Source organism: Ascidiella aspersa, chromosome 9 (assembly GCF_963924565.1).
Source record: "Ascidiella aspersa chromosome 9, kaAscAspe10.2, whole genome shotgun sequence".
NCBI lineage: Eukaryota > Metazoa > Chordata > Ascidiacea > Phlebobranchia > Ascidiidae > Ascidiella > Ascidiella aspersa.
Genome location: NC_139455.1, coordinates 9,965,866 through 9,993,342, shown reverse-complemented (window position 1 = coordinate 9,993,342; position 27,477 = coordinate 9,965,866). Strand labels below are relative to the sequence as shown.

The 27,477-nt window shown below is 37.1% G+C and overlaps 2 protein-coding genes across 3 annotated transcripts; one reads left to right on the top strand and one right to left on the bottom strand.

Annotated features, from left to right (window-relative positions):
* Positions 1-21: 21 nt before the first annotated feature.
* Positions 22-6,796, top strand: LOC146132914 (protein Wnt-10a-like). 2 transcript variants are annotated; one of them, XM_083396727.1, is made up of 7 exons: positions 22-601; positions 1,329-1,488; positions 1,805-1,919; positions 2,054-2,205; positions 2,532-2,603; positions 2,745-2,899; positions 5,691-6,796. In XM_083396727.1, the coding sequence occupies exons 1-7, from the start codon at positions 552-554 to the stop codon at positions 6,010-6,012; spliced, it is 1,026 nt and encodes a 341-aa protein (XP_083252853.1). In that variant the 5' UTR covers positions 22-551; the 3' UTR covers positions 6,013-6,796. The 2 variants fall into 2 exon arrangements, with proteins under 2 accessions (XP_083252853.1, XP_083252851.1); XM_083396725.1 differs by having other exon boundaries at positions 2,448-2,603.
* Positions 6,797-6,920: 124 nt separating this feature from the next.
* Positions 6,921-9,155, bottom strand: LOC146132913 (SPEG neighbor protein-like). The gene is made up of 6 exons (XM_083396728.1): positions 9,029-9,155; positions 8,638-8,786; positions 8,221-8,313; positions 7,721-7,899; positions 7,488-7,585; positions 6,921-7,297 (listed from the first exon to the last, which is right to left on the bottom strand). The coding sequence occupies exons 2-6, from the start codon at positions 8,775-8,777 to the stop codon at positions 7,115-7,117; spliced, it is 693 nt and encodes a 230-aa protein (XP_083252854.1). The 5' UTR covers positions 8,778-8,786; positions 9,029-9,155; the 3' UTR covers positions 6,921-7,114.
* Between the last annotated feature and the right edge of the window lie 18,322 nt (positions 9,156-27,477).

Here is a 27,477-nt window from a genome sequence, read left to right as displayed (position 1 = left end):
CATGTCGAAATGTTTCACAGATAGGCCTGAACTGTAGCAATCAGATTTGTAAAAAATGGCCGTGGGTATTTTCAAGTTCAGACGTTGACGTAGTATGTCTGTCTGGCCGATGCTGAGCTAATATTTGATGGGGAAGTTACAGTGTTAAACACATCCAAAGGTTGTTACTTTTTGCTTTTATGACGCACCATAAAACGTCGAACCTCAGGAGTAAGAGAAGTGCAAACAATAGCTTACAATTTGTCATGCTTTTTACGTGAACCACACAACTAGAAATTCGGTACTGGTGAAACAAAAATTACGATAACCACACTGAACTCGAAAGAGTATTATTTTTAGATAATATATAGCAATAAATTTACAAAGTACTTTCGACCTTTAAACGTGCGTTGTTTTTACTCAACAGAATATTCAACTGAACAATTATACTGACATCAAAATCAGTTGGAAATCAACCGGTAAAGAAGCTTACAAGGCTGTACAACTCTAAACGCGATATCACAAAGCAAGACAAAATACGGATATAAAACGCCATATTTCTAAAAACAACTATGGAATTTTCGTGGAATTACTTTTTTCTCTGCTTCCTACTTTGCAATAGGTAAGCCTTTGCTTTTTTCAATGTTTGTGTAGCTGCTTTTGTTTAACGGTCTGTCCACATTGGCGAATATTGATAAATGTTTACCAGAATTTCAATTAAACGTCTTTGTAATTGCGGTGAACGGAGGAATAACTTTAGGATTACGCACGCGCGCTGTATATTTGCACTATTTGGAACCGGGCGATAACTTTACGATCTATTGGTGTTTTCATAACCGCGTTTACTTTGGCGGGATATTCAATCGAATTCTTTTTAGCGGGGCATGTTCGTCACTGGTATTGGGCTGGAGGGCCACTTGCTTATTGCTTGCCTGATCGCTCGGGCGCTGTTTCGGTATCTTGGAAGTTTGGAGTGTCGATTCTGTGATTTTCACAAAGCCGCCTTTGTGGAGGCATAATTGCCGGTGCGGAGAAACGTCCGTTTCCACCGACGTTGGCAAATTCTCGTGGTATATGAACTGCCAGCCGTTCAAGCTTTGATTGCGTTGTAGCAGATAGCTTACTTGTCGCGCCCCTTTCTTAAATATTATACGTAATAGGAGGCGCTTTATTTAAAAAATGAGTCAAGTAAGAAAGTCGTGTTTTTCGATAGAAATCACAGCTATCAAACTCAACCGTTTTATTTAAATTTGGGACAATATTTAATGCGTTAACATACGCCTCTTTATTGAGGTTTTGTTTTGCTGCTATACATAAACATTATCTTACACGCATTGCTTTAATTGCAGCGCTATAGCATTGCAAGACTACTTAGGACTCAACATCCAAATGTACGACTACGACCACCACGTGACTCCGAACAGTGTGTGCGGAAACAAGCCACGACTGACGAAGACGCAACAAAGACTTTGCCAGGCCAATCCGCGAGCCGTCGCCTCTGCCTTCCAGGTATATACTGTAGAAGAAGAAAGATTGAATTGCGAATGCTAGCCACATCGAAAGGTCAAGTCTTGGGCGCGCACGACTTTGTGTACATTTATGATTTTAGAAAGGAAACTGTCACATTATAAACCTTGCGTTCCGCTAAATTTGGCGGAGGGCTTACCGCTCTTATTGTGTTCTGCCATAACTTTTGTTTATTTCCGCTTCTCGGCCGGCATTGACTGCGTGTGGCATTCATGTGTTTCTAGGTCACCGCCAGTAAAGCTAAATAGTGTTCCAGACTAGTTGCCGAGCTGGTGTTTCAAACGATATTTTTTACCAGGGCCTGCAACTCGGCATTCATGAATGCAAAGCGCAATTCAAGAACCACAGATGGAATTGCAATTCTTTGGAAACCAAGAACAACATGCCGTTTACCAGCCCTTTCCTCACAAAAGGTATTTTTTCAACCTTCACGAAGGTTTAGGATTACACATCTTTGGGTAATTTTGACGTGTACAAATTTATTCCAAGATTTCTGATTAGATTTTTTCTTCATTTTCACTATATAACTTTTTCTCTCTTACCACAGGGTCAAAAGAAACAGCCTTTTCGTACGCCATCACGTCAGCAGGAGTTGCGCATAAAGTTGCGCACGCTTGCAGTCTGGGGAAGATTTCCGAGTGCGCTTGTAGGCCCGAATACCCGCCAAACCTATCCGCTGGAAGGCGGAGACAAATTCAGGTAATTGTTTGTGTTGTTCATTGCTGGAAAACGCATTCTGAGCTGTAAGATAGTCGCGAAGATGCATCCTTTTGGGGCATCCGAATAAAACAACAACAACAACAATAAGGCGACATCAAAGATGAATTTTAATAGTGAAATATTTATATAATTTATTTTGTTTGCAACATAAATTTGCATTTTTCGCTGGTTAATTGTTATTATAAAACAGTTAAAGTAAATTAAATATTATTTCTCAATAGAACCAGTTAAACGCTGGCCGAATCTTACAATACCACCACGCCGGATGCAACCATGACATCAATTTTGCAATGACGTTCTCGCAGAAGTTTCTCGATCCTAAGAAAACGTCACAAGCTTCGCGAGCAGCGATCCACAACAATCGAGTTGGACGCTTGGTGAGTAAGCGAATTTTCTATAGAGAAAGTTTTTTTTTTACAAATATTTACTTTATGCTTTTATTCGCAAGCATGGTTTTGGAAAGATAATTCTGTAACCACGCCAATAGCTAGCAATAACCTTCTTCTTTTTCCAAACAGATTGTGGCGAGCAACATGAAACAGGCGTGTAAGTGTCACGGTATGTCGGGCTCCTGCAGTCAGGAAACTTGCTGGTGGATCACTCCCAGTTTTAAGGAAGTCGGTATCCGCCTAAAGAAAAAATACCAAGACTCAAGAATAAAACATCGACACACGTAAGCATTAAATACTATAGGTCAAGGGTCGGGAACCTTTTTAGCTAGGGGAGCCATATAAGCCAAATATTCTTGGTTTTATTTCCACGAGAGCCATATAATAGTTTTTTAACATCTAGTTATAGGTTGGAAAAAATTGTAAATTGAGCAGGGCCGGTTATTTTGTTCTTATTTGAAGGACAGAACATGCTATGCACCAAAAAATGAATTGGCTTAATTTGCGCAACTTTGATTACGGACTTCCGTTGAAAGAACAGGGCCTTTTGGATATTTAGAGATTCCTTCAAACGGGATAACAGTCTCAACAAATTAGGATTCGCACAAAGCGCCGAAAATTTGCTATTATGTGCTTTAAAAAAGTAAATATAAAGTTAGGAAAGCTGTCGTGGCCGCGTGCAGTTTTATTTGAGATCATGCTGAGAAATGATAGCTTAGATTTTTTTGCAAGCCAAATTATTTCATTAAAAGAGTCATATGCCGCCACAAAAAGAGCCATAGGTTCCCGAACCCTGCTCTAGTTGGTAAATAAATGCGAAGTTGGAATAAGAAATGCTGGACACCAAATTTGACAGGCATCTAAATTCTAACTACTCCAAGTACCCATGTTAAGGAGGGCAAACAAGGCAAACAGGGCATATTTGCTAATTTCACCGGTTACTACATTGTGTGAGAAGGCGTTGTGAAACTCAATGCAATGCCAACTACAGTCTTTTATTGGCACCTTGGTTAAATTTTTGTACGTAATAACGCAAACAACCGTGGTGTAGCGAGCAATCAGTTACTTTCTTTTTTCATGGCGCAATAAGCGGGGGCGTAAAGGGCAACTCGGTTGATTGTGTTTTCCTATTTTTTTAAACCCGGCAAATATTTAAACGCGTTTATGTTGGAACTTTAAGTGCACCATGATATATCGTTCAATAATATGTAATACGAATTGGCAAATTGCCTGATATGTAATCCAGTTTAAAAAGAACGACAAACAAATTTTGCATTCTCGACAAATCGCAAAAAAAGATAAGATTCACTAGCCAGCTGCACTTTTTATTCCGCAAGTCGGAAATTTCTTCGTAAACAAAAGCAGATCTCAGAGTCACGAACTGTATTTAAAACAGTCGCACCTTCGCTTCAAGAATGGAGTTGTAGCGCACGACGTAAGTCAGTTTTCGCGGCGCTCATCGTTAGTCAGTTTTCGCGGCGCTCAAGTTATGCAGAAAAACCATACTCAGCCTGTTTTCGCAATAGCCTTAATTGGGCGACAGATCGCGTGCGGTAATCTGTAACGATCGTTCCATTGCACGTCGCCTTAACAGTTTATCTCATTTTGCCTCCCGGCGACCGCAAGTTAACATGCGGCCGTTTTGGCCCTCAGCCATATCGTCCACACTATACAGTGGCGAAGATATGGCGCAATATGAACTGCATGCATGCAATAAAACTGCGTTAGCCTCGCCCCTGTAAGTTTTAATCGATATCAGACTGAACAAACTACAAATCGACTTCCTGGGTTAAATCAACACCAATAACTAGATTTAAGCATCAAAAACCAATTGTTTACCGTTTATTGAGCCTAAAATATTTACGTTTGTTGAGGTTTTATCAAATTTTTTTGTGACTCGCCGGTTCTTATCTTTCTTCGATCCAAGAAAACAAATTTATTTTTAAACGCCGGACGCTCAAAAACACGCCAGATTTGTCACGGGTGAATTTTCGTCTCGCGGCATTTAGGCCCGGCCAGCGACGGCATGATTAACTTCTCGTTGGCGCGGGCTAGATTGCTCCGTTTGGCCGCGCTGCGATAAGGCACTCGCGAAACCGCACTTTATCCGTTTCTCACAAACACACATTTCCCCAAAACCCGACGCCAGCCTGTAATTTGGCGCAAACCCCGTTTTCCGCCCGCATCTGGTACCATCAAGCCTGGAGCGACATGTTTAGTGCATTACTGTCCCAATAGCTGGCGAAATGCACGCTGCCTATGATTTCGTTTACCTTTGCTCGCTTAAAAAACAGGTTGTCGTGTGTTATAATGCGAACCGCTGTGGCCGATTTGATTTATGTTGTTCTTCGCGATCCCGCTGTCATCAATCATTAGTATAACCTAATCATGTTTAGATTTCTAGAAACATTTTGTTTAGATTCAACTTAGTGTGTACCGTCCAGCGTTAGGCATGTTTTTATAGACACAAAGTGTTGGCACGATTTAGTGACCTCCGGCAGGTGCGCAACCTGGCCTCAATAACATGCACTCGTGCACAAACAGGTTATCATAATGTAAACCTGAATATCGGAAACCATTTGGGAGCTTAATCTGCCTCAGCAGCGTTTTCAGATAACAAAATTTGAGGATGCTATTAACTAGTTCTTGTTTGTTGCCGGTTACGTTGCTACCTGCGCTAATGCTATCACCTATAGACAAACATTTAGCACCTGTTGGCTGGCTTCATCATTACACTGTTAGTCTCATCCCTTATTAACTCGTCGCCCAACAATCCAATTACGGACGGGTGCGTCTCGCTTATCGGATTGCTAGCAAACCAACTTTACCCAGTATGTCTAGGTAAGATAAATTTGATGGATGATCTGATGCGTTTTACAAGGACCAATTTTGGTTTAGCGTTACCTCTTGAAAACCGCCTCGTAAAAAACGCCATTTGCAGGGTTTCCGCACATTGGTCAACAAAAAAGCCGGAGACTGCCTTCGAAACGTGATAGCACCAAACAATTTTTTTTACGATCCTGGCCGTTGTGTTGAAGTGATTGGCAGTCGTTTAAAGTGAGCTCATTTTTGCAGGAACGACGTGCGCTCTGTCGACGAAGACAGCACTAGCTCATACAATTCGCCCCACAGCCTCACCGAGCTCGTGTATTACGAAGAATCGCTTAATTACTGTCGCGATGACAAGCGGTTCGCGGTAAAGGGAACACAGGGAAGAATATGCGACCACCTCGCACCTCGAGAGGACCCGAAGAGCTGTCATCATTTGTGTTGCGGCCGAGGGAGCACAATACACAAGGAGACTTACACCGAACGATGCCACTGCAAGTTTCACTGGTGCTGCCACGTGGAATGTCGGAACTGTACATCGACGGCACAGGTTGCCATCTGCAACTGACAATTTGTATTTGTCGGTGGAGTCCATTGCCGACATTGCCACCCAACGCGGACGACAGAATTGTCTGAAGGCACAGAATGAAAGATAAAACTGACCACGGGTGACAGTTAGTGGAAAGTCTTTCGAGAAAAGGGTAGCCGTCTGATGTCGTTATTTCTATCGCAAACTTGTCGACATTTGGTTTAGCAACCATGCATAAGTATTGTTATTCCCTCACGTCGGAAATGCAACGAGGGGACTTTTAACTATGCACTGATTTTTTTTTGTTACACAACAAGCATTACTTTTGCGCATGTCTCGTCATTTGGTTTGCTAAATTTGCGCCTGCTTTCTTACGCAGCAGTTCGCCTGTGTTACACTTTACAGCGAAAATGATTTGGTTTTAGTTCAAACCCTCCTGTTGGTTCGGGTATTTGTGGTTATAGCAAGCCTGCTTTTGTCAACTTTTTTACGATTGTCCTTTCCCATGGAAAGCAGCCCATCTTTTTCAACTCAACCTTTTTACGTTTCTATGTTTGTTGTCTTCAAATGTTATTCTGGGGCGTTTCAATTCAGTCTTATTTTGTCTGTAAAACAATATAAAGAACGAGGCGAATAGTCAATGACAGTTCGTCTCCGCATTATAGCTCCATGTTCCAAAAATTGTCTTTTTATTTCGTTTTACAGTATGTGATGTTTTCTCTCAAAGTTGCCATTATTTTTTCTTCGCTATTTTCTGCCTTTTTTATTTTGCTCGAGTTTCTTTTATTTATTTAACTATTTTCTAAATAAATTTTGAAAAACATGTTTTGGTTTACACTAACGTCCTATTTTAACTTGAGTTATAAATATATTTTAAGATATTGGTTACATCAGTGGCGTTTTATGAAACTGTATCGCAGACACGTTAATGACCTTGAGCCAAAATATAAAGATTACCGACACTTTATTTATTAAATATTAATTTCAGCAGCACTCGAAAATCACTAACAGATAAAGTTCTACATTGTCTTAATTGTTTATGTTTAGTTCTACAAGTCACTATACAGCTTTATTGTCAATCGGTATTGTACAAAGTTCTGATGGGTCAACACGCTCGAACCGATGAGTGCCTTATGACAATTCACTTGACGTCAATACGACAGAAAGAGTGATCAACGCCCAGCTCGTTCTCGACGTAGACCTCGTATTTCCCGCTGTGCTTCTTGGTGGCTTTAAGAATGGTCAAGACCGTCTTGTCGCCATCAATGTCCCAGAACATGTTGTCATCCTCGTCGACGTCTTCATTGTCCTTCGCCCAGCCGACCTAAAAAAAATCGAGAAAAAAATCGGTTTATAGATAGTTCAAAACACCTTAATTTTTAATAGAACAAACGCCAGGCATTAATAATTTGAATTAAGCAATCAGGTATTAATAACTTGAATTAAGTAATCGATAGTTGCTACCAACGGTCATTGGAAAAATGTAGAGTGCATATCAATAAAATGATACTTACGTCGGGTTCGGGTTCTCCACTAATACGAGCAGACATTACAATCTTGGATCCACACTTAACAGACTGGTTCGGGGGCCCCGATTCGATCTTAGCTGAACCTATCACAAATTAGCGTTTTTACCAAAGTCATGTGAATGCTATATTACCAAATAAGTTACGATTGGCATACATTGGATCTTTCTCATTAGAAGATCAACTTAGCACGACAGTTTAACATTTTGTCAAGCGCCTACTTTGAATGCTGACTTTAGCAGCATCGAATGCTTCCCCAAATTGGTTGTAAGCCTTGCAGGTGTAATTCCCAGCATGGTTGGGATTGGCACAGCGAATAATTAGAGCACACAAATTGTTCTCCTCGAAGCTGATTCGGTATTCGCCTTCTTCCTTTAGCTCCTGACCATCCTTATACCACCTGCCAAAATTTGTTAAACGTGCCAATTCAAAAAAGTATTCGAGTTACTGGAAAATCATTATTTTGGCCTTGCATTATCTCTGTACAATTTAAAAAGTAGTAGGTGGCAAATCAAACATATAATAATAATTCTGTAATAAGGGTAAAACAATAACTAATTGACAAGTGTAAGAATCGGCAGCTAGACCTAGTTTAACATTTTTCGTTTTTTTTAGTTGAGTTACATACTTTTTAGAGGACCATTCTAACAGCACAGCCCTACTTGCCGATGGCTTCTAAATATAACAAATTCATGGCTTAAAAGGTTGCCACAAAACTTACTTTACAGTGGGATCTGGGAAACCGGAGAGTCGACCTTCGATTCTCACAGAACTTTCCATCAAAGTCGTTACATCTTTTAGCTCCTGTATGAACCTAAGAATCACAAAAAATGTTTTTCGGTCAAATATGCCTTATGACAGGCGCATTAATTACTTTTAAAATGAAAATATTTTTTTACGAAATATGGTTTATAAAACAACGTACTTTAATTCTACTTTGTTGGTTGTTGAGGTTTAGTTTTTGCAACGTGTAAAAATAAATTCTTAAGTCATTAATAGCTTAAGCAAAGTCAAGTCAATTCGTCCTCACAAACAGGCCACAGTATCCTTGCCATTGTAGCAGTGCGTAGCTCGTTTTGGGGAAATATTTTAAGCACAACTGCATGTGGGAGCACGCATTGTTTCATATGGAACTTACTTTGGTGGTCCGTCTTCTTTCAACTTCTTTCTTACTTGATGACCACGAAAGGACTTTTGAATCATGCAAGCAGCTTTCTGAACTTCCTTATCATTCAGATCAATGTCGACGCCGGGCGGCGGAGGTGGTCTGCTCGGCATCTTGATTCACTAAAATAATCTAGAATATTAATATGCTGAAACTCAAAATTGTTACATTTCGTATTGGCTTACTTTGAGTTTATGAAAATGTTAAATTTCTAATTATTTTTTTTGTTTATCGCAGAATATGAAAATACTTGTTGTTTTTTTGAAGCCACTTTTATATAATGTCGATTTTGATCGCAGTATGTTGTACTATCAAAACTAACTTAAACTTGCGTCGTTATATATTTATTAAAAATTCAACTCACCCCTTTCTGAGGACTGAAGACAAGTAGCAACTGATACAAGAACAACGAGACTTGCCCCTTAATACATCCAAGCAACTGCCTGCAGTGACAGAAAACGTGAAAGCCGGCGGCGGGCCCACCCCCATTCTGCAACTGCGATATATTTGAGCAACCTCTGCAGCTGACGCAGTCGTCACTAACTGACGCTTAATATTCCTTAGGGGCAACAAGTCCAGGGGGACGATCAGTAGTCAACCTTTTATGGGGATTCGCCTGGTGTTAATAATCGCGACCATATGTTATGGTTCGTTAGACTTGCAAGGAATATCGTTCGGGTGTCTTGTTGTTGCTCTGTGTTGATGGTACGCACGTTTTATTAAACAGTTGTTTTTCTTTGATAAGTTTTACCTATTCATAATGTTGACCAAGCAAAGATGTCCCTTCGCTCAAAGTATTTACGCTGGTAAATTATGAAACACTGTAATAAGCTTTCCGTGTTATAGAAGGTGGTAAAAATGTCCAATGAATTCAACACAATACATTGTTTTTTTAGTCATTTAAATAAAATTTTTAAAGCCTCAGCTACCACAAAATAGATTTTGGATTTGTGGCAAAAAAGCTTAAAAACAGTTCTAAAAGTTATTAAATTTGTTTGCCGATTGTAAGCCGGGGATTCTTAAACGTTTTTTAACGCGAGCCCCTAAAAACAACTTTTGGTTCGCGTGGACCAGTGACGGCAAGATATTTTCAAATATGACGTCATAAAACAAAGAATACTTAGAAAACCTACTATTTATGACACAAATGTGAACTGAAATGGGATGTAAATACATTCACGGGGCAGGCGCAAAAATGTTTTTTATTAAACTATTTTTTTAAAGAATTATTTATATTTAGCAATAAAAGGCATCGAATACAACCGGCTAACTACAGGTGTTTTATGTGTTTGCCTACAGTACACCCATATAAGTAAGAGAATTCCTGGCCATATTTTATCACAAACAACCAAGTATATGATCAGGCGATCGCTCAGGCCAGCGGTCGACACGCTTTTTCTGGTCACAGGCCAAAACCAAAGTCAAAAAGTTTTGGCGAGCCGTAGTAAATTATATGACATTTATGTTATCAAAGCGTGTAGTTTTTAAGCATGTTTTCATTACTTTTGTAACAACTGTTAACCAGGGACGGCATTTTGCAATTATAAAGAAGAGTGTGGTAAATCGTTTACGGGAAGCTTGGCGTCAACCAACCACAAATATACGGTGTATATAATACATTTTTTAAAAGAAACGAGTTAAGTTTAATTGTTAATCTTGTTTATGGTTTTATTTGAATAGGGCCATTAAACAAAAAAAAATCGTCAATGTTATGTAGGTCTACCATACGTCCTCTTTTAGGAGGATCAGTCCTCTTTTGTCAAGAAAAGTGTCCTCCGAGGACGCTCAAAAATGCCCAAATGTTCTATTTTTAAGAATTTAGAGTTATAAGTTGCTTGTACTTTTAACAAGACTTTTATGCGAGACTTGTATTTATTTCCAAAAAAAAATTACTGTAGCCGTGAAACATACTGAATTACTGGTTTAAAAAAGATTTTCCAACAAATTGCCCTACCAGCCCACCTTCTTGATTGTTATTGCAAACATTGCCTCAGAAAAAAAAAAACATAATGCAAATGTTGAACACATTTTTTCTTTGATGCAGCTACAATGGTGCAATGAAAAAAGCCTGACTGCACCCCACTGCCTTCCAGCTTTTGACGTGGATGCTTGGCCAAAATCATGTCAGTGACATCATTTGGCGTGGAATATCACTGGCCTAGTGAAAAATTATTGTTTTTGGCGTATAAATTGTCCTATTTTGGCGTAGGATTTCAGCGAAAAAATTTGGTGTAAATCTTTGGCGGCCACAAATTATGAAATGCAGTCAGGGAAAGAGGCCGCCTATTAGTTGGTTCAGTTTCGAGCATCTTGACGGTTGTATATAATTTAAATGACATTTTGTGTAAACAATTCCACGATGTTGTTAAAAATGATCATTCCTTATTGGCCAAATTTGAGGAAACCGCAAAAAAAATGTTTTTTGTGTCGATATTTCTAACTTCTGCTTTGCTTTGTTGTTGCAACTTTTGCCTGCAACTACTAAGGAAATGTAAAATATCATCAAACTCAAACGTAACAATTCTACTTTTCGTTTTACTTGCAAAAATGTCCTCTTTTTGGGTGCGGAAAATATGGTAGCCCTAATGTTATGTTCATATTTAAAACACGCACCGAAGTCGAAGGCGAGATTTATATTGCTGATAGTTACAGGTTATGCATTACGCTATTATGAAGAATTGGTTGCCTTAGAACCCAAACATACTAAAGATGTTTAAGAAATAAATTGCACTTACGTATAGTTAAAACACCCTAAATATCTGAGTAACGGCCTTGTACACAGTTTGTAAAATAATACCCCCCATGTTCCCTATGTACCTCAACCTTACAACTATTTAGATTCATATAAACATATATTAATATAACTTATGATATTTTTGGCTACTACTAGCAAATTGAGAACGTTAACTTTGTCAACCTGTTTCAAACCAATTGACAAGAATCGGCCCTTAACAACGAAACAATAAATCTATAAATTCGAACGCGTAGAAAATGCAGAAAATTTACATGAAAGTTTAATGCAGGGGTTTCTTAAACTAGAGAGTGAGGGCCCGAATGTCTCACTAAGAAACAAAACATTTTTTTAATATATATTTAGTATCAGATTTGGAGAACACAAATATGTTTTTTAAAAACTACTCTTTACTGTTACTGACACATTCTTTTATCTAATCACCCAATTTACTCTCCTTAGTGCTAAACTTTTTTTCACCTAATATTTTATTTTTATTTTGAACAATTATACGTCAGCAACTTATCTTAAAACAGTTTATAAATGTGCCATAACAAGCTATTTTAATGCGCTAGATCAGGGTGGTCCAACGTTGACCGCATCGCGGGCCACAGTGTTTTTTGCTTAGCTTATTCTTTGCGGGACACATAAAGTACGCAACATGCGTACCAGGAGCGGATTAAGGATTTTCGTTAGGTCGGGGCATGAAATGTTTGAAATGTTTACAAATGACGTCACAAAGCATCGTCAAAGACATATAAGCTCCATAAACTTGCTGCTATCGTCGAACTTGTGTGCAAATGAAATCGAGTGTTGTGATACTGGATAATGTTCCGCGCGAGGCGCGAAAACATTGCGTATTTAACCAAACTTTTAATTTAGAAGACTGCATTTTATAAGCGTAGAATGTTCGAGGAAACCTTGTGTGTATCTTACTTATATTTTAGGAAAGTTGTTGCATACTACATAAATTACAAAGACGTTATCGTTTCGCGCAAAAAGGTTTTATTAGCCGTATCAATTTGGCTAAAATTGCCAGGGCGTTTAGCCTAAGTTTGCAGTGAAAACCTTTAGGTCTATATAATACTTTCTAGCAGCGCGATATGTTTTATGGTGGGTTTACTTTGAAACGCAAATATAACTTATAAGTTCGCAAAACAGCATTTTAGAAAGTTCCATATAGGACACACTGCGGCTTCTCTCAAACTGGCATAACACATACCAAAATAGCTCCGGCTCCGATATATTTATAAGATGCTATGCTACTACTAATGACTGAATTCACATAATTTGACAGCCACCCTTCACAAAATTTAGAATTGTTGCTTCTTTGGCGCCACCTTTTCTAACTAACCATTGCGGCTTTTTTTATTGAGGTGTTTTGTTTGTGATTATTTTGAAACGCTAGATATTACAAATTAAGCGTTCATCCTTAAACCTCAGTTATTGATGTAATGGAGCCGGAGCTGGAGCCGGAGCAGTGGTATCAATAAGATCCGGAGCTGAAGCTGGAGCTAACCTATAATAAAAGAGAGCTCCGGAGCTGGAGCCGGAGCCATTTAACATTTAAGTCTGCTCCAAAGTCCTGGTTTGGACCACCATGTGCCAGATGTTGATTTTGATTACACTGCCAAACTAATGGTTAAACAAAGTTACAAATATCAAACATATTTCGCATAAAATAACAGTTTAACACGTAAGCCTCATATTTAGCACGGGCGTCGCGTGCCAATTTTTATCTTACAACTGCTTCCCGTGTCAAAGTTTCGTAACTATAATTCTTTTTTAATCTTAAAATCTTTTTTACAAAAAATAGAAACGTTTATTTACCTTTGAAAAATATTTTTTTATTTAATCAAGCAGACCATTCATAATTTGCCAAACTGATACTTCTTTGCAAACGTTTGTTTTCAGCCAAACTCTGAAGATAGATTGGCCTTAAGCTATGTATATTAGAAATGCACATTACTGCATCTAAGTGTCGGTCGGTGAGCTGACTTTTGCTTCTACACACCAAGCTATATAATTATGTGAACGCCCGCCTCCACTACAGTATGATCCTATAATATTTTTATATTATCAAATATAATTGTTAGTTATCGCGATTGCCGCGATTGTTTTATATTGTGAATAAGCAATAGCAATTGGTCGTATAACAAATTTAGTATTTTTTGGCAATTGGCTGTATAGGTTATAACAAATTCAGCATATTTAAACAATTGGCTAAATACCAAATTTATTTAGGTTGCTTTCGGGGGGGCTTGTGTTCCATTTTTTATTAGGTTGCTTTCCACATCTGGGACGCGTTCCGTTTTACACCCCTGAATTAGGGCGTCGCGACGCATAGTTTGACAACCTCTGGTAGAGTTTGATTGGTATGATGTCATGAAAATTTTATATTGTATTTACTGGAGAGTCTGTGTCACGTCATACTGAATGTATCAGTGCTCTACACAAGTCAAGCCTTTTTAAAAAAATAACAAGTCCTAGTTCAAGTCATAAGTTGCCAAGTCAAGTCCCATTTAAGTCATAATTAGAGTAAGTCAACCTTAAGTCACGTTCTTGTCAGAAAAAATAAAACGTTAAACTATTCGAAACTCGTAGGCTACGATTATGCACAATAACTGAACTAAAAAAACAAATAATATAGAGCGCGAAAATAAAATTGTGAATAAATAGCTCATAATTAAAAAAAATGATTAATGAAAACACTTCATTTCGACCTGAGTCCTTTGTCCAAAAAACTTAAGTCAGGTCAAGTCATTTGAAAACAGTGACTTAAGTTATTACAACACTGGTATGTATTACAGGTTTATTGGCTGTTTATCAGTAAGACAAGTAGGTTAAATTTATTCAAGATTAAAGGTATTTATTTAATTTATTTAAGCATATTCAAATATCAACTCTAGTAAAATACAATGTTTTTATTTTCGAATCTTAATTTGAATCCAGAGTCGTATGCGGCTCTGGCAGCCATTGTTGAGAACCACTGCACCAGAGGGCAACTATATAGTTTAATCCAGTGATCGGCAAACTTTTTTGTCGCGGCCTAAACTACTCTTTCCAGAGCTATTGAAGGCCCACTACGTAAAACCACTAAGATAACAAAATAGATCCTTTTTTTAAAATGAAGTGAAACGTTACGTCAACAATAAAAACAAGCTTTTAGTGCAAAATGTGGTTAAATATAATTCTAATCTTGTTTGCCAATGGCTTGTGTGTTAATTCTAGTTGTAATTGAATTCGAATTTCAACAAAAATGCTACTTAGTCGAACAGGATTTTTAGTCCTTCACTCGGACCAGGAAATTTGAATTAAACCTTTTGGTCGAAACGACATGCAGGTGAATTTTACAATCCGAAAGCATACGCTATGTTGAAATAGCCTAATTAGAACACATTAACTTTAAAACAAAACGTTTTTGGAGAACGGCTAAAATGGATTAAATACCGAGCCGGAACAATTTATAAATCGAAATAAGACTTAAACCCTGTGGAATAAGAACTAAATGGCCAGAATAAATACAAATAACATTTTGCCTAACCCTAAATCCCACCCCTAACTTCATAACTCTACAGTTTATAGGTGTTATTTTGTCCATTTGGGTCCTATTTTCATGAATTTAGGACAATTCCGACATGTTTAGGTCTTATTTAGACGATTTTAGGTTTTATTTCGTCGTACATATTACTTGGTGAAGTATCGCTAACGGTATTAGTACCATAGTTCTATTGTTTATTTATTTATTTTTTTATTTATGGCCCCCCAAAATTTGTAAATATTTTACTCTTAATAATTTGTTTTGTAGCATTTATGAGGAGTAGGAGTACCACAATAGTCGATCACAGGTGTATATTTCAACAGGGGGGACATGACCACCGTGCTATCTGAACTACACTAAATCGAAACTAAAACAAACTGCCATGGTATTTCAAAGTGCATACTGTCAGGTCGCTTATAGATTTATTGTACATTCACATAATTTAGCATAGCTCGCTTTCAATAAAAGAGCTTACAGCGCAGTAAAAACGGGTCTCGCAAGTAAGGCATGCATCAGTTGACTGTAGTGTTTAATCCAACAGCAGCGTGACACTATATAGCACAAGAGCGACTGCGATGGAGATTAGCTGAGTCGAATGTTGGCTAGATTTGCCAGAACGGCCACGAAAGGAAATGAGTATCTAGGTGAAATATTTAACACTTTACCAGGCGAACACGCTATAATTACAAGCACAAACAGACATGCGTCGTTTCTCTACACAGGCATGCCAGACCTTTAATTGTCATGCACTGTTACGTCACCAGCGATGTAGTTAATATTGCGTTTGCTATACATCAGTGCAGTGGTCGGCAAACTTTTTTTGTCGCGGCCTAAAGTACTCTTTTCAGAGCTATTGAAGGCCCACTACGTAAAACTACTACGAAAAAGTGGCAGATTCAGGATATTAATTTTACGGTGAAATATAACACGGCGCCTTAGTGCCAAAACACTGCCATATTCTAATGCAGCCGTTCTTAACCTATCGGTAATTAATCACATGTGGGTAATTTCAGGATAACAGGTGGGTAACCAGCTGAACCAGAATATCTGTAATTATAGATGTAACAAACAATGTCACAGCTGTAAGTGGTAAAGTTGCTTTTGTTTATTACACTTTTTTTGATGTTTTGAGTCCGATCAAAACAACCAAACAAACACAGTTATTTTTTTTGTTATTTTTTGAATTGTTTCGTCATAGGGACCATTTTTGTCGCCGGTTTTACGTATCTTATTTTTATGTGACGTTATAGCAACATTTTTCTTGAATCCGCTAGCCTAGCTATTTTTTCATAATCAATTCAGTTACAACCGTTTTATAAGCAAGCTTGATGGCTGCGTTGCTGTTGGTGTTTATTTTTAAAGGTATTCTTAGTGAAGATGTTTGGAGTAGTATAGCTAAGTGCACATTTAGAGTTGGTGTTGAGACGAGCGAGGTATATTTTGTTGAATAACGCTGTTTTACACAGGGAGTCGAACCGTTTGACTTTTCCGGTTCAGGTTCATTTCGGGTTCAAGGATTTTTTCGAAATTTGGTTCAGTTCCGGTTTCGGTTCGGAGCGATTTAAAAGTTCCGGTTCAGCTCCGGTTCGACCATCGCTATTTCAAAACCGGTTCATAAAGTTCCGGTTCAGATACAATATAATTTGCGTTAAATCTCAAAATGTGGGTCGATAAATGTAGAGAATAATGTTTGAATTGTAAGTCATTTAATCTAATTTACGTGACGTATTAAAAAAACAGCAACTCAATATTGCAATATCTAAAAAATAAAATATCATCGATTTTTTCATTCAATATTCATATTTTTTTCATAAAATTTCGAATATGGCGTAACTTGACTCTGTAAAATAGAAGTTGTGACGTCATGCAGGAGCGAACCGCTTTTATTTACAGGTTCGGGTTCAGTTGAGGTTCAGGTACTTTCAAATTATTCGGTTCAGTTCCGGTTCGGCTCCTCAAATCTTATAAAAAACGGTTCAGGTTCGGTTACGGTTCGGATAAAATTGACCCAAAACCGGTTCATAAAGTTCCGGTTGGACTCCCTGGTTTTACATGTTTAGTATGGCTAAAAAGCAAAATAAATAAAATTAGATTTTGGGTAATGGGACTTTGATCTGGACAGAAAAGGGTAAAAATGAAAAAAGGTTGCGAAGCGCGAAAAATTGTTGAATTACATACAGTATAAGTTGGCAAAAAATATAGTTTGACAGGCTCCCAGGACCACATTTGGCACGTGGGCCTTTCCAAGGTGAGTCAATTTAAAAATACTATGCCACACCAACTTTTAAGATAAAGTGCAATGAATGTACGGCTATCACGCGGCCCACAACTACATTTTAACACTGAACTATTAAAAAGTAACTCGCGGCCCACTAAAAATGGCTTTGCGGTCCACAGTTTGTCGAATGTCGACCACTGCATTAGTTTATAGTGTACTACTTTTAGCCAATTTTTGCTCTTTGAATGGTTTTTGACTTTGAGTATTGCGTTAACACTCACTCAGTTGCTGCTCGAAACGTTTTGCTAGCATTGTTATTTGTGTTCGTTACGGCAGTTAATACAATGGTAAAAGCTAAACAAAAAAGTTCAAACTTTTTGCCCTCCCCCTCCGAAAATGTTTGGCTGGCTACGCCATTGCTGTCAGCCCACGGCATATAGCCTTAATGAACATAAAACAAAGTTAAAATGTTGTCAGATGCTAATTTAAACTAAATTTTGATCACAGTTTGAACTGAACGACATATATTGGATCTAGCTCACTATACAAGTTTCAGTAAATAGTTATTTATACTTCGTTCGGAGCATAACGGTTGGAGGTTGTAGTTAGACGTAGTAAGAACACCAATCCCATACAGAAGTAGGTATAATTTTCAGTGACGTGCGGTGAGGTTCCTAGATGGTGAGGCATTATTTTTTCCAAGCCGCATTTTTCTTTAACAACCCCAAAAAATGTATCGTACTAATAAAAAAAAAATAGCGGCATGCTTTCCCGTTTATTAGAAAACTGAAACAAGAAACAGGGAAAGTAGAAAAAGCGTTTATTGAAAGCACAGTCGCTGGTAGCGCAGCCAGCAAAAACTTTGGCGAGCTGGGGAGCTGGGGAGATGGGCAAAAAATTTAAACTTTTTTGGTTTAGCTTTTGCCATTGCATGAACTGCGTATCGAACAGAAATAAATACGCTAGTAAACCGTTTCGAACAGCAACTGACTGAGTTTTAGCGCATAACCGTTCAGAGAGCAAAAACAAAATGACTAAAATGTAGTAAAACTACAATAAGAAGTATAACAAATTAAATAATAACTACATCGTTTATGACGTTGCAGTGCATGACAATTGAAGGTGTGGCATGCCTGTGATCGACTTTTGTGGTACTGCTTATAATGCTACAAAACAAAATATTATTAAGAGTACAATATTTATAAATTTTTAGGGGGTTATGTCTTCCGTGGCCCCCTGGCTGAGCCTATGACAGTCACACACCCACTCCTTTTTTACCAATCTCTTTGAAAGTTGCGTGTTATTTTTTTTTCAGTCGTCTGAGGCCAACCTTTTAAATGTGGAACAGATTTGCCTTTGTTTATGACGTTAACTTGAAAGTGTAAATTTTCCTCCATTTTAGTTAAGTTTTATAAAAAAAAACAACAATCCCTTACACTGCAAGAAGTCAATGTGCGCGCACTTCGCGGGCATTCAAGCTGGACGAAAAAAGGTTTCACAGCTGGGCAGTGTTCCCTCTAAGAAAATTTTCTACTGCGCAAATATTTCTTGAAGTGCGCAACAATATTTTTGTAGTGCGCAAGAAGAATATTTTAAGGCTGCGTTGGCAGGGGCTCGCGGCAGATCAATGTTTTTTGTATTGGGGGCGAGGAGTGAAACTTTTAAAGATAACGTCACAAAGCGTGGCGACATGAAACAAGGATATAGAAAACAATGCGATCGCGCGAAAAAAAATCCGAATATTTGGGTTAAATTGACAAAATGTTTAATTTTGCGAACATAATGCGTGATGCTTTTTTCGCGCACAATCAAAAATCACAAACTATCCGCAGCTGTATCTGCACCTAAATCGTGTAAAAACTGTAATTGTGTTAATAAATTTTTGCCCTTAAAATAAATTTCGGTTTCATGATTCCGAATTATTGTCAAACGCTCCAGTGCTATGTTCGGTCTGTCGATTTTAAATTCTACGTGAGATAAAAAAACATACAAAGCATGGAAGATAAAGCTGATTAGACAAAGTAATTTATTGCGTCACAATCGTCGATGCGAATTTGACTTATTTACTTGCTTTTAGCTACAAACATCAATGAAAAAATGGACAATGCGAAATGTTTAAACTTTGTGGCAAAAAAGTGAAGATTTTTGGTTTTGGTTTGAGAATGATTTGAGTGCGCAAAAGCAAATTTTACTGCGCAATTTGTCTGGTGTGGCTGCGCAACTGCGCAGTTGCGCACCTTACAGGGAACACTGCAGCTGGGACGTCACATTTGAGGCATGCCTCAAATACTAGCTAAATCGTTTATCATGTTTTCCGAGAGAATTGGGAAAGAAAAAGGAACGCATAATGCAGTACATACAACTTTTGTGATCTGAAGCACCCGATCCGTTAGAAATAAGTGCATTTTTAAGCAAAAAGGTCTACGACAATCAGGGCATCCAATGGCAGAAAAGTCTAGACTTTTAGACCTTGAGGTCCTGGCAATGCACTGATTTGGACCTTTAGGTAAACTCCCGGCGTAGATAAATGAAAAAGATTCATTAAAAGTTCAGAAAAGATAACAAAAAGTATGAGATAGGATTAATAACACTTGACCCACCTAAACCCTAACGCTAACCCGAATCCTAACCCAAATAATGTGCGTAATTTTAATAATTCTTTAAATGCTGGGGAAAAAAGCCAAAACTCGGATGGGCATAAGATGGTTTCTCGTCCATTGTATTTAAGATTATACGTCACAAATTGAGGTATTGGGGCCTGAAGCGTTATAATTATTAAATTATCGCACATTATTTGGGTTAGGGCGCTGGTTAGCGTTTGGGTTTGGTTGGGTCAAGTATTGTTAAACTTAATCTTCTTATGCACATTTGTTAATGCAAATCAGTGCATTGTCCAAGACCTCAAAGTCTAAAAGTCGGACTTTTTGATCCTTTGAATGCACTGATTGTCGTAGACCATTTTGCTTAGAACTGCACTGATTTCTGACGGATGGGGTGTCTGAAGAGAGGCACAGCTTGGCACTGCCTCTCTTCGCGTATTTCAACGATTTTGAACGCTTGATATGAATAACGCAACCGAAATTGGAAAAAATAAAGCACTCCTTAGATATAAAAATGGCAATTCATACAAATTAAAGCACCCAAAAACGTGCAATGTTTCCTATACTTTAGCATGTAATATATATTCGGTAATAACCATCTCTTTAATAAACGTTTTGCTTTGCCAGATGTTTTTTTCGAATAACTCTTGATTCATTTTCAACATAATGAGAAGGCACTGAATAAGCAGTGGTGGGATTCAAGTCTGTCGGTTCTATCACAAAAGTCATATTTTTCAGCCGGTTCTATCACAAAAGTCATATTTTTCAGCCGATTCTGTTGCGAAGAGTCACATTTTCGCCAAGTATTAAAAGTAGTTGCAATAACAGAATACAACTCCAGGTTCCAGCGTTTGGTGCGAACCGGCTGAATCCCATCACTGCTAACACCTCCAAATTAAAACGCAGCAGTCGTCTCATGACATAGGCCTACCCCGAAACTTTTCCTTTACTTGTGTCTGCTAGCAAAAACAGATATGGGCCGAAAATTCCCACCCTTTTTACCATGGCTTTACTGATGTGAAGGGAGTAGTTTGCTAACGGATACACTTTAGGTTGCGGTCTTTAGATAAAAACTATGCATAGTAACTTAATATTAGCAATATAAATACGTAACAAAATAATATTATTTTAAGCGCTTAACCCTTTTTATTTTAAGCGCTTAACCCTGGCAAAGTTGTTCCTTTTGAATTGTTATACAATTTGGGTGAAAAATATTTTTTCCTGACGTCATCACCAAATCGATGGCGTCATGTTGAAATGTATTTTTATGAAAAAAAAAACTTTTAAACAAAATTTTTTCAGAAGTTATTAAAACTGAATTGAGAATCAATTGCCTCTGCACAAAATTTTGTTTCATTTACGCTATTGACGTCATCAGTGTAGTTCTGACGTCATAATTTAGCCTTTTTGTACTTTTCTCCTAACTGTGCTATTAACAGATAAAGTTGTTCATTCCACTTTTTTGTTGAAATTGAAACATTTTTGTAACAGTATCACCAAAACAGCAACGAAAATGTACTTTATTACCCACTACATGATTTTTTATAACTCTTGTCAAATACTACCGACAGAAAACCAAAATAAATCGTGTAAGCTAATTAGTGAAATTGCGTCACACCCCCCAAAAAAGTATAGTCAGGGCTGCCTTTGGAACCTACTCATGCGCAAAAAAACAAAAAATACATTCCAAAAAAGTAAAAAAAAAATTTCGTTTGTTTATTTATTTAAAATACCCATAACTATTTTTTTCAAATGCTAAATTTTTTACGTCAAAAAGAAACAAAAATACATCTTCTCTGAAAAGCACCCCGACTGGAAAAAAAATTAGGCCTACACTAATAAGCTTTTTATGGCAGTAAGAATGGCTGGTGGTCGTTGGGCCCATTTATGGGACCGCCGCAGTTAAAGGGTTAATATTGAAATACAAACCCACTACACTACCCGAAATTGAGGAATGAGTCGTGTTTACGAGATATTGTTACCACTCGATCGGAGTATAGAGTTTACAGCGCCTATGATCACATCACACTTATTTAATGATTACGTTCCCTAATTTAAGGCCTTAAGCGGGACATATGGCAAGCCTATACCTATACAAGCAGGGGCGCCCGCAGAAAATTTTCCAGGGGGGGGCAATCAGGGGCGTAACCAAAAAATAAAAAAGGCGGGTCCTGAGTTTTCAACTTAGGGAATTCCCCTATTTTTCGTCTGACGTTAATTAATAAGACGTCATAAAACAGTGACAGTATGACGTCATAGAATGGTGATTGCAAGACGTGATAAAAAAAACTAATCAGAAACAGCCAAATACGTCCAGCAAAAGCGAGCACGTGCGTCGTCGACAATCCTGTCAGGCGCCAGCTGCGAAACCACGGTGTACAATCGTTAACTTCAGGCAAAAAAACAAACCAAGACCGTGAAATATGTGTGATTAATTGTGGTAGAATCACACATAATTCGACTGTCAGCAGCGCAGTTTTCAAGTTCCATGAACGGAACTAGTGCTAGCAGTATGCTTAAAGAGCACAATTTTGCGTTAACCATCATTACTTAAAAATGGAGATTTTGAAACGCGCACGACAGTTACCATTATACCTCCTTTTAAGAATCTGCTTCAGTTAAACAAATATCGATGTTACACCAACATGGGATATTAGCGCAGAGACAGAAAAACGAGAAACATTCTGCGTATAACTCGACGAATTTTAGTGAGAAAATAAGAAAGAAGGTTTGACTTAGCGTTGTAAATTGTCGAATACACACTTGCTAACTAGTCAACCTAAACAAATAACGAAAGAGAAAAACTATCCAGCGTTTACGGTCGACCAAACAAAAGACGAAAAACGGCATTTTGCGCTCGATTTTGGTTTCGCATTAGCTTAAGACGAGTGACCCAATTACTTAAGAAGCACGCCGCTTCGAACAGTTTGTTAAAATATGACAAAAACGATAATATCACTTACAAATAGGGGGTAAGAACTTGGCCATGTCAAACGTACCGTAATCTTCAATTAAGTATGGATAATCACGATCCTTCGTCACATTTAACACAGGACACAAATGTGGCCAGGTATTTACACCTAAATCTTGGTCACATAATGGACTTCAAAAACTCCAAGATTCTTGCGACAAGTGAAAGTTGACGTCGACTATTGATAAAAGAAACCAAAGAACTAACACGTCACAATCCCAAAATTAATTCCGACCAAGCCTCAAAACCACTATTTCTTTTTAATATATGAGTCACGAGGATGGCCTGCTATCGGCGACCTACATTCTAATCGCCGCACAACCTGGATTAGATACCGGTAGTGTACTGTAGTGTAAACTGCAGAAGAGTTAAGGCGGCTTTAAATAGCCATCGTTGTAATCAGGGCTGCGGAGTTGGTTAAAAACAACCCGAGTCCGACTCCCGAGTCCGACTCCGGCCAAAAATATTTACCCGAGTCCGACTCCGGCCAAATGAAAGATTTTGTCGAGTCCCGAGTCCAGCTCCGAATCTACAGCCTGTATTTTACCCATTTACGCAACTAAATCAAGGTAGATTTTCTGCAATCCACTGTTATTCGTGTCATAATTGATCCACCCGCATTACATGTTTTAAAAATATTTCGCATTTGCTATTACACTTTTACAACTTACATTTTGCCGACTTAACGGGACGGGTAGTTTTACCGGGACTCGGGTAGTTTTACGCGTTCTTACTCGAGTCCCGAGTCCGACTCCGGCAAAACAAACCGACTCCGTCGAGTCCCGACTCCGACTCCGCAGCCCTGGTTGTAATAGTGTTGAAGGAACCAAAACTTTTAAACGAAAATTTTTCCAACCACCGTATTCTAAAACGACCCCGAACCCGAACTGGAAAAGTTTAACAAAATCGATTTAAACCAAATAACCTTTTGGAACCTCTTTTTGGTCAAACGTTTGCTGAAATCAGGGAGTCAAACCCGGTTGAGAGCATTTTAAAAGCGCCGATTTAGCTCCGGTTCGACCAATTATTTTAAACCGGCTTATGAAGAGAAAAATTATGGAATTTTATGTCGTATTCAATTTAATATAAGCGACTTAATAAGAAGAAGTAACTCTTTATTTAAATATCTAAAAAAAACGTTTTATGAAATGATCATATTTCACTCACATATCACTAACATTTCACTTACCTATCACTCACATTACACATTGCACACACATTTCACTCTGAAAATGTCACTCACATTTCACTTACATTTCACTAAAAAGTTTGAACATAGTATCGCTCGGTACAGTAATATACAAGGTATAACACCACGCTGGAGTGAACCTTAATAATAGGGTCGAGTTCGGTTAAGGTTCAAGTTCTTTCAAAATGTTCGGTTCAGCTCCGGTTATGGCTTGTTAAAAATTGGCCAAAAAACGTTCGATAAAGTTACAGTTCGGCCCTCTGACTGAAACGAACGTGTTTTAATATAAAGTTTCTATGTTTCTTGTTTTAATGCAGTACTTTGGCTCAAGTATGAACAAATGTAAAAGTAAGCTAGTAGGAAAATATAAGCTGAAAAAGAGTTGACTTAATACTTGTTTGCGCATTAATCATAAAAATGTTTACGCTAATATATATATATATTCATTAACTAACGATTACTAACAACGTTATATCACCAATATCACTTGCTATCATTGGACCACTAAGAGAAGCGAGCAGTGCGAAAATTCACCGTGTAATATCTTTGGAAGGAAAGAAAGTGCGAAACTTTCGCACATTACTGAAGATAGCTAACCTATCTAGTAATCAAATGTGTAAGCGTCTGCTCCTTAATCATTTGTTAACTAACAGAAAAATCGTAAGAACTTGCACTACTCCTTTGAATTGTTGAGGTGATTTAAAATTTGTTAATTTTTAATCAAACACAAAATATTAAAGCAGTTCATTTTTTAGAATAATTAGCCTTGTTTCTTTTCGATTTGTTAGTCTTATATTATGCTTTTAGATAACCAAAAGTATGTGCAAGGTAACTCGAGCAATCATCACAGTTTTCTGTGTGGTGAAAATGTATGTTTGGTTGCTTAGAAAATTCTGGCTTTGTTTTTTATTGGTATTCTGATTGCAACTTCAATTAGGTACCTTATTGTTTTCATATTTTTTGGCCTCATTGCATTTCAGTGACTCACCAGCATATATTTTTGGCGTTTAATGTTTGCCGAAAAGTACGCCAGTGACAAGCACCAAATATCCTAGTGAATTTACAGTGAAAAATAGGACTTTATTGGCTGATATATCGTTAAATTTTGGTCATTTAAAACAATTTTTTTGGCGAATCTTAGGCCGCCACAAATTTTGAGGGCACTCTGAAAAGCATGAGAAGTGTACTCACAAGTTTGGGTGTTTAGAAATCCTACCACTTAATAAATCAATGCACATTGTTTTGGTTTTAAAGGTGTCTCATGTGGGTCAACTATTATTATATTATTCTCCAAGTTTGCAATTTTAATTTTGACTTTGCTGGTTGTGTTACTTTACCTCAAATAAGTGATAGCATTATAGACCAGCCCCACAGTTTTTAGCCGTTAGCCAGCACACAATTATCACTGGAAAATAAACTAATTTAAGTTGAAGTTTAAAAATAATTAAAATTGTGAAACTTTTAATATTCATTTTTATACATTTTCTAATCAATATTTGCAAAAAAAGAGAAAAAAATCTTGGTCTCAATCAATCAATATTAGTATTTATTAAAGACCCACCGATATTACTTTTTTGGACTGATACCAAATTTTTTACAATTTTATTGAACGAGACCTATGTTGATTTTATTATATACCTAAGGAATGTTTAAATCTTAAATTAATTTAAAATAAAATCCAAATAACATTTTAGTTTGTATACCTTTAATACTAATAAACTATTATTTTGCATATTAGGCGTTATGCTAAATCTCAGATTTTTTTAATGAAAAATAGGTAAGTTGTTTAATAATAAATTTCAAAGCCAAAAAGGTCGGGTAGATCGACAGCATCTTGATTAAGACGTTTCGATATGAACGCTTTGGCTTTGAAATTTATTATTAAGCTACATTACAGATCCGTGCATAGTGTATACCCAGGTAAGTTGTTGTTTGTTGTACAGGAAAAATCATACTGTATTTTCGTACTAAAATTAAATTAATATTACTACTCATAACCGGTCTCGGCAATCTTTAAACTGCTTGAGACTGCTTGATTTAAATCTCAATCGCTAGTTTACTGAATAATTTTTTTAGCCTTTGTCTACCAGGCCTTTTCAATAAAAAAATATTTCTTTTCTTTTCTAATTATGTGCTGAGATTTTGTGTTCCTATATTATTTTATTAGCCAACAAAAGTTTATTGGCTGTGCACCTGCTTGGCCTAAATTCACCTTTCCATACATTCTAGATAAGTGATTTGCTTATATTTGACATAATTGGCTATTGAGGCAAACAGTGGTATTCTAAAAATGTATTAAAATGCAGTAAAAAGTGTCATATCTAGAACATTTTTAAAAATAGGTTATGAAAATAAAAATAATTACTTTAAAAAAAACCCAAGAAATTGCAAATATGGATTAATTTAAATAAATATGGATTAATTTAAATATAAGTCTAACAACATACCCCTATCGGTTTTTTTAATGTTCTTTACTGGACTTTTTAAAGTAAACCTATTTTTCAGAAGAATTATAAAAAGTATCTTAATCAGTTTTTTGTTTGCTTCACATTTCTATGAGTCTAATCTGTTTTAAAAATGGCTACTTTACATAAAGTGTATTTTAAAAGTCAAATACGTAAAAAAATTTTCAGTATTACAGCAAAATCAAAAAACAATATAAAAAATGTCCTTGCCGAAAAGATAATAAATACTCATTATCGGCCACGGCCATCCTTGACATATAGAATTCCATAATCACCTCAATCTTGGAGTTTTGAACTAAATCTTAGTATATTTTTTAATAATTATTTATCTTCTATGTTTTGAAAAGAATAAATTATAATATATATACCTATTAGTGACAAAAATAACTATTTGCTCATTTATTATATATTCATATTATAATCAAAAAATAAAATTACCAACATTGCTGTTTTTGCCATTCAAAGCAGTTGTTTTTACAAAAACATAAAACATGTGGAAACACCTGGTTGTTATTAGTAGTGAATTTTCGTTTGACTACAAACATTAAGCAGTCAAAAATATGCAACAAAGAATACAAAAATACTATTACCAGTAATGTATTACTATTACTTAAAATGCTGTGGCCAACCCAGCTAAATATTGGCCTATTGTTGACATTTACTGACCTGTAGCGTACTTACCTAGTTTTACAATGGAAAGTTATCTTTGCAACTTACTGTTTGTAAGAAATTATGAAATATATGCACCTCGTATAACACGTTAGCTGCTCACACATTGACACTTTATTGACACTTATTGATCAGATTTTTAGCCAGAAATCGGTAACCCAAAAGTGCTGACACCGCACTACATGGCTACATTTAAAGCACAGTATTGGTTTCGCCGCTGCTGCAGGCCTTAACTAGCGTATCTACAATTATTTTATTAGCAACCTTCCCCCGTAAAAACAAATAAATTTTAGTGGCCCCAATCTGGTATATACTGCAAAATAGGAAATTAAATCTAATTTGGATTGTATATATATAATCCTAAGGAGTTGATATATTCTACTTTGAACGGGTGATTAAAAAGCTGATGCCACTATGTCAGTAGACCTA

Coding starts and splice junctions, on each gene's coding strand:
- LOC146132914 (XM_083396725.1), top strand. CDS start 552: ATGGAATTTTCGTGGAATTACTTTTTTCTCTGCTTCCTACTTTGCAAT. Junction 602..1,328: donor TGCTTCCTACTTTGCAATAG/GTAAGCCTTTGC, acceptor CTTTAATTGCAG/CGCTATAGCATTGCAAGACT. Junction 1,920..2,053: donor CAGCCCTTTCCTCACAAAAG/GTATTTTTTCAA, acceptor CTCTTACCACAG/GGTCAAAAGAAACAGCCTTT.
- LOC146132913 (XM_083396728.1), bottom strand. CDS start 8,777: ATGCCGAGCAGACCACCTCCGCCGCCCGGCGTCGACATTGATCTGAAT. Junction 8,314..8,637: donor AAAGAAGACGGACCACCAAA/GTAAGTTCCATA, acceptor TGTGATTCTTAG/GTTCATACAGGAGCTAAAAG. Junction 7,586..7,720: donor TGCTAAAGTCAGCATTCAAA/GTAGGCGCTTGA, acceptor AATTTGTGATAG/GTTCAGCTAAGATCGAATCG.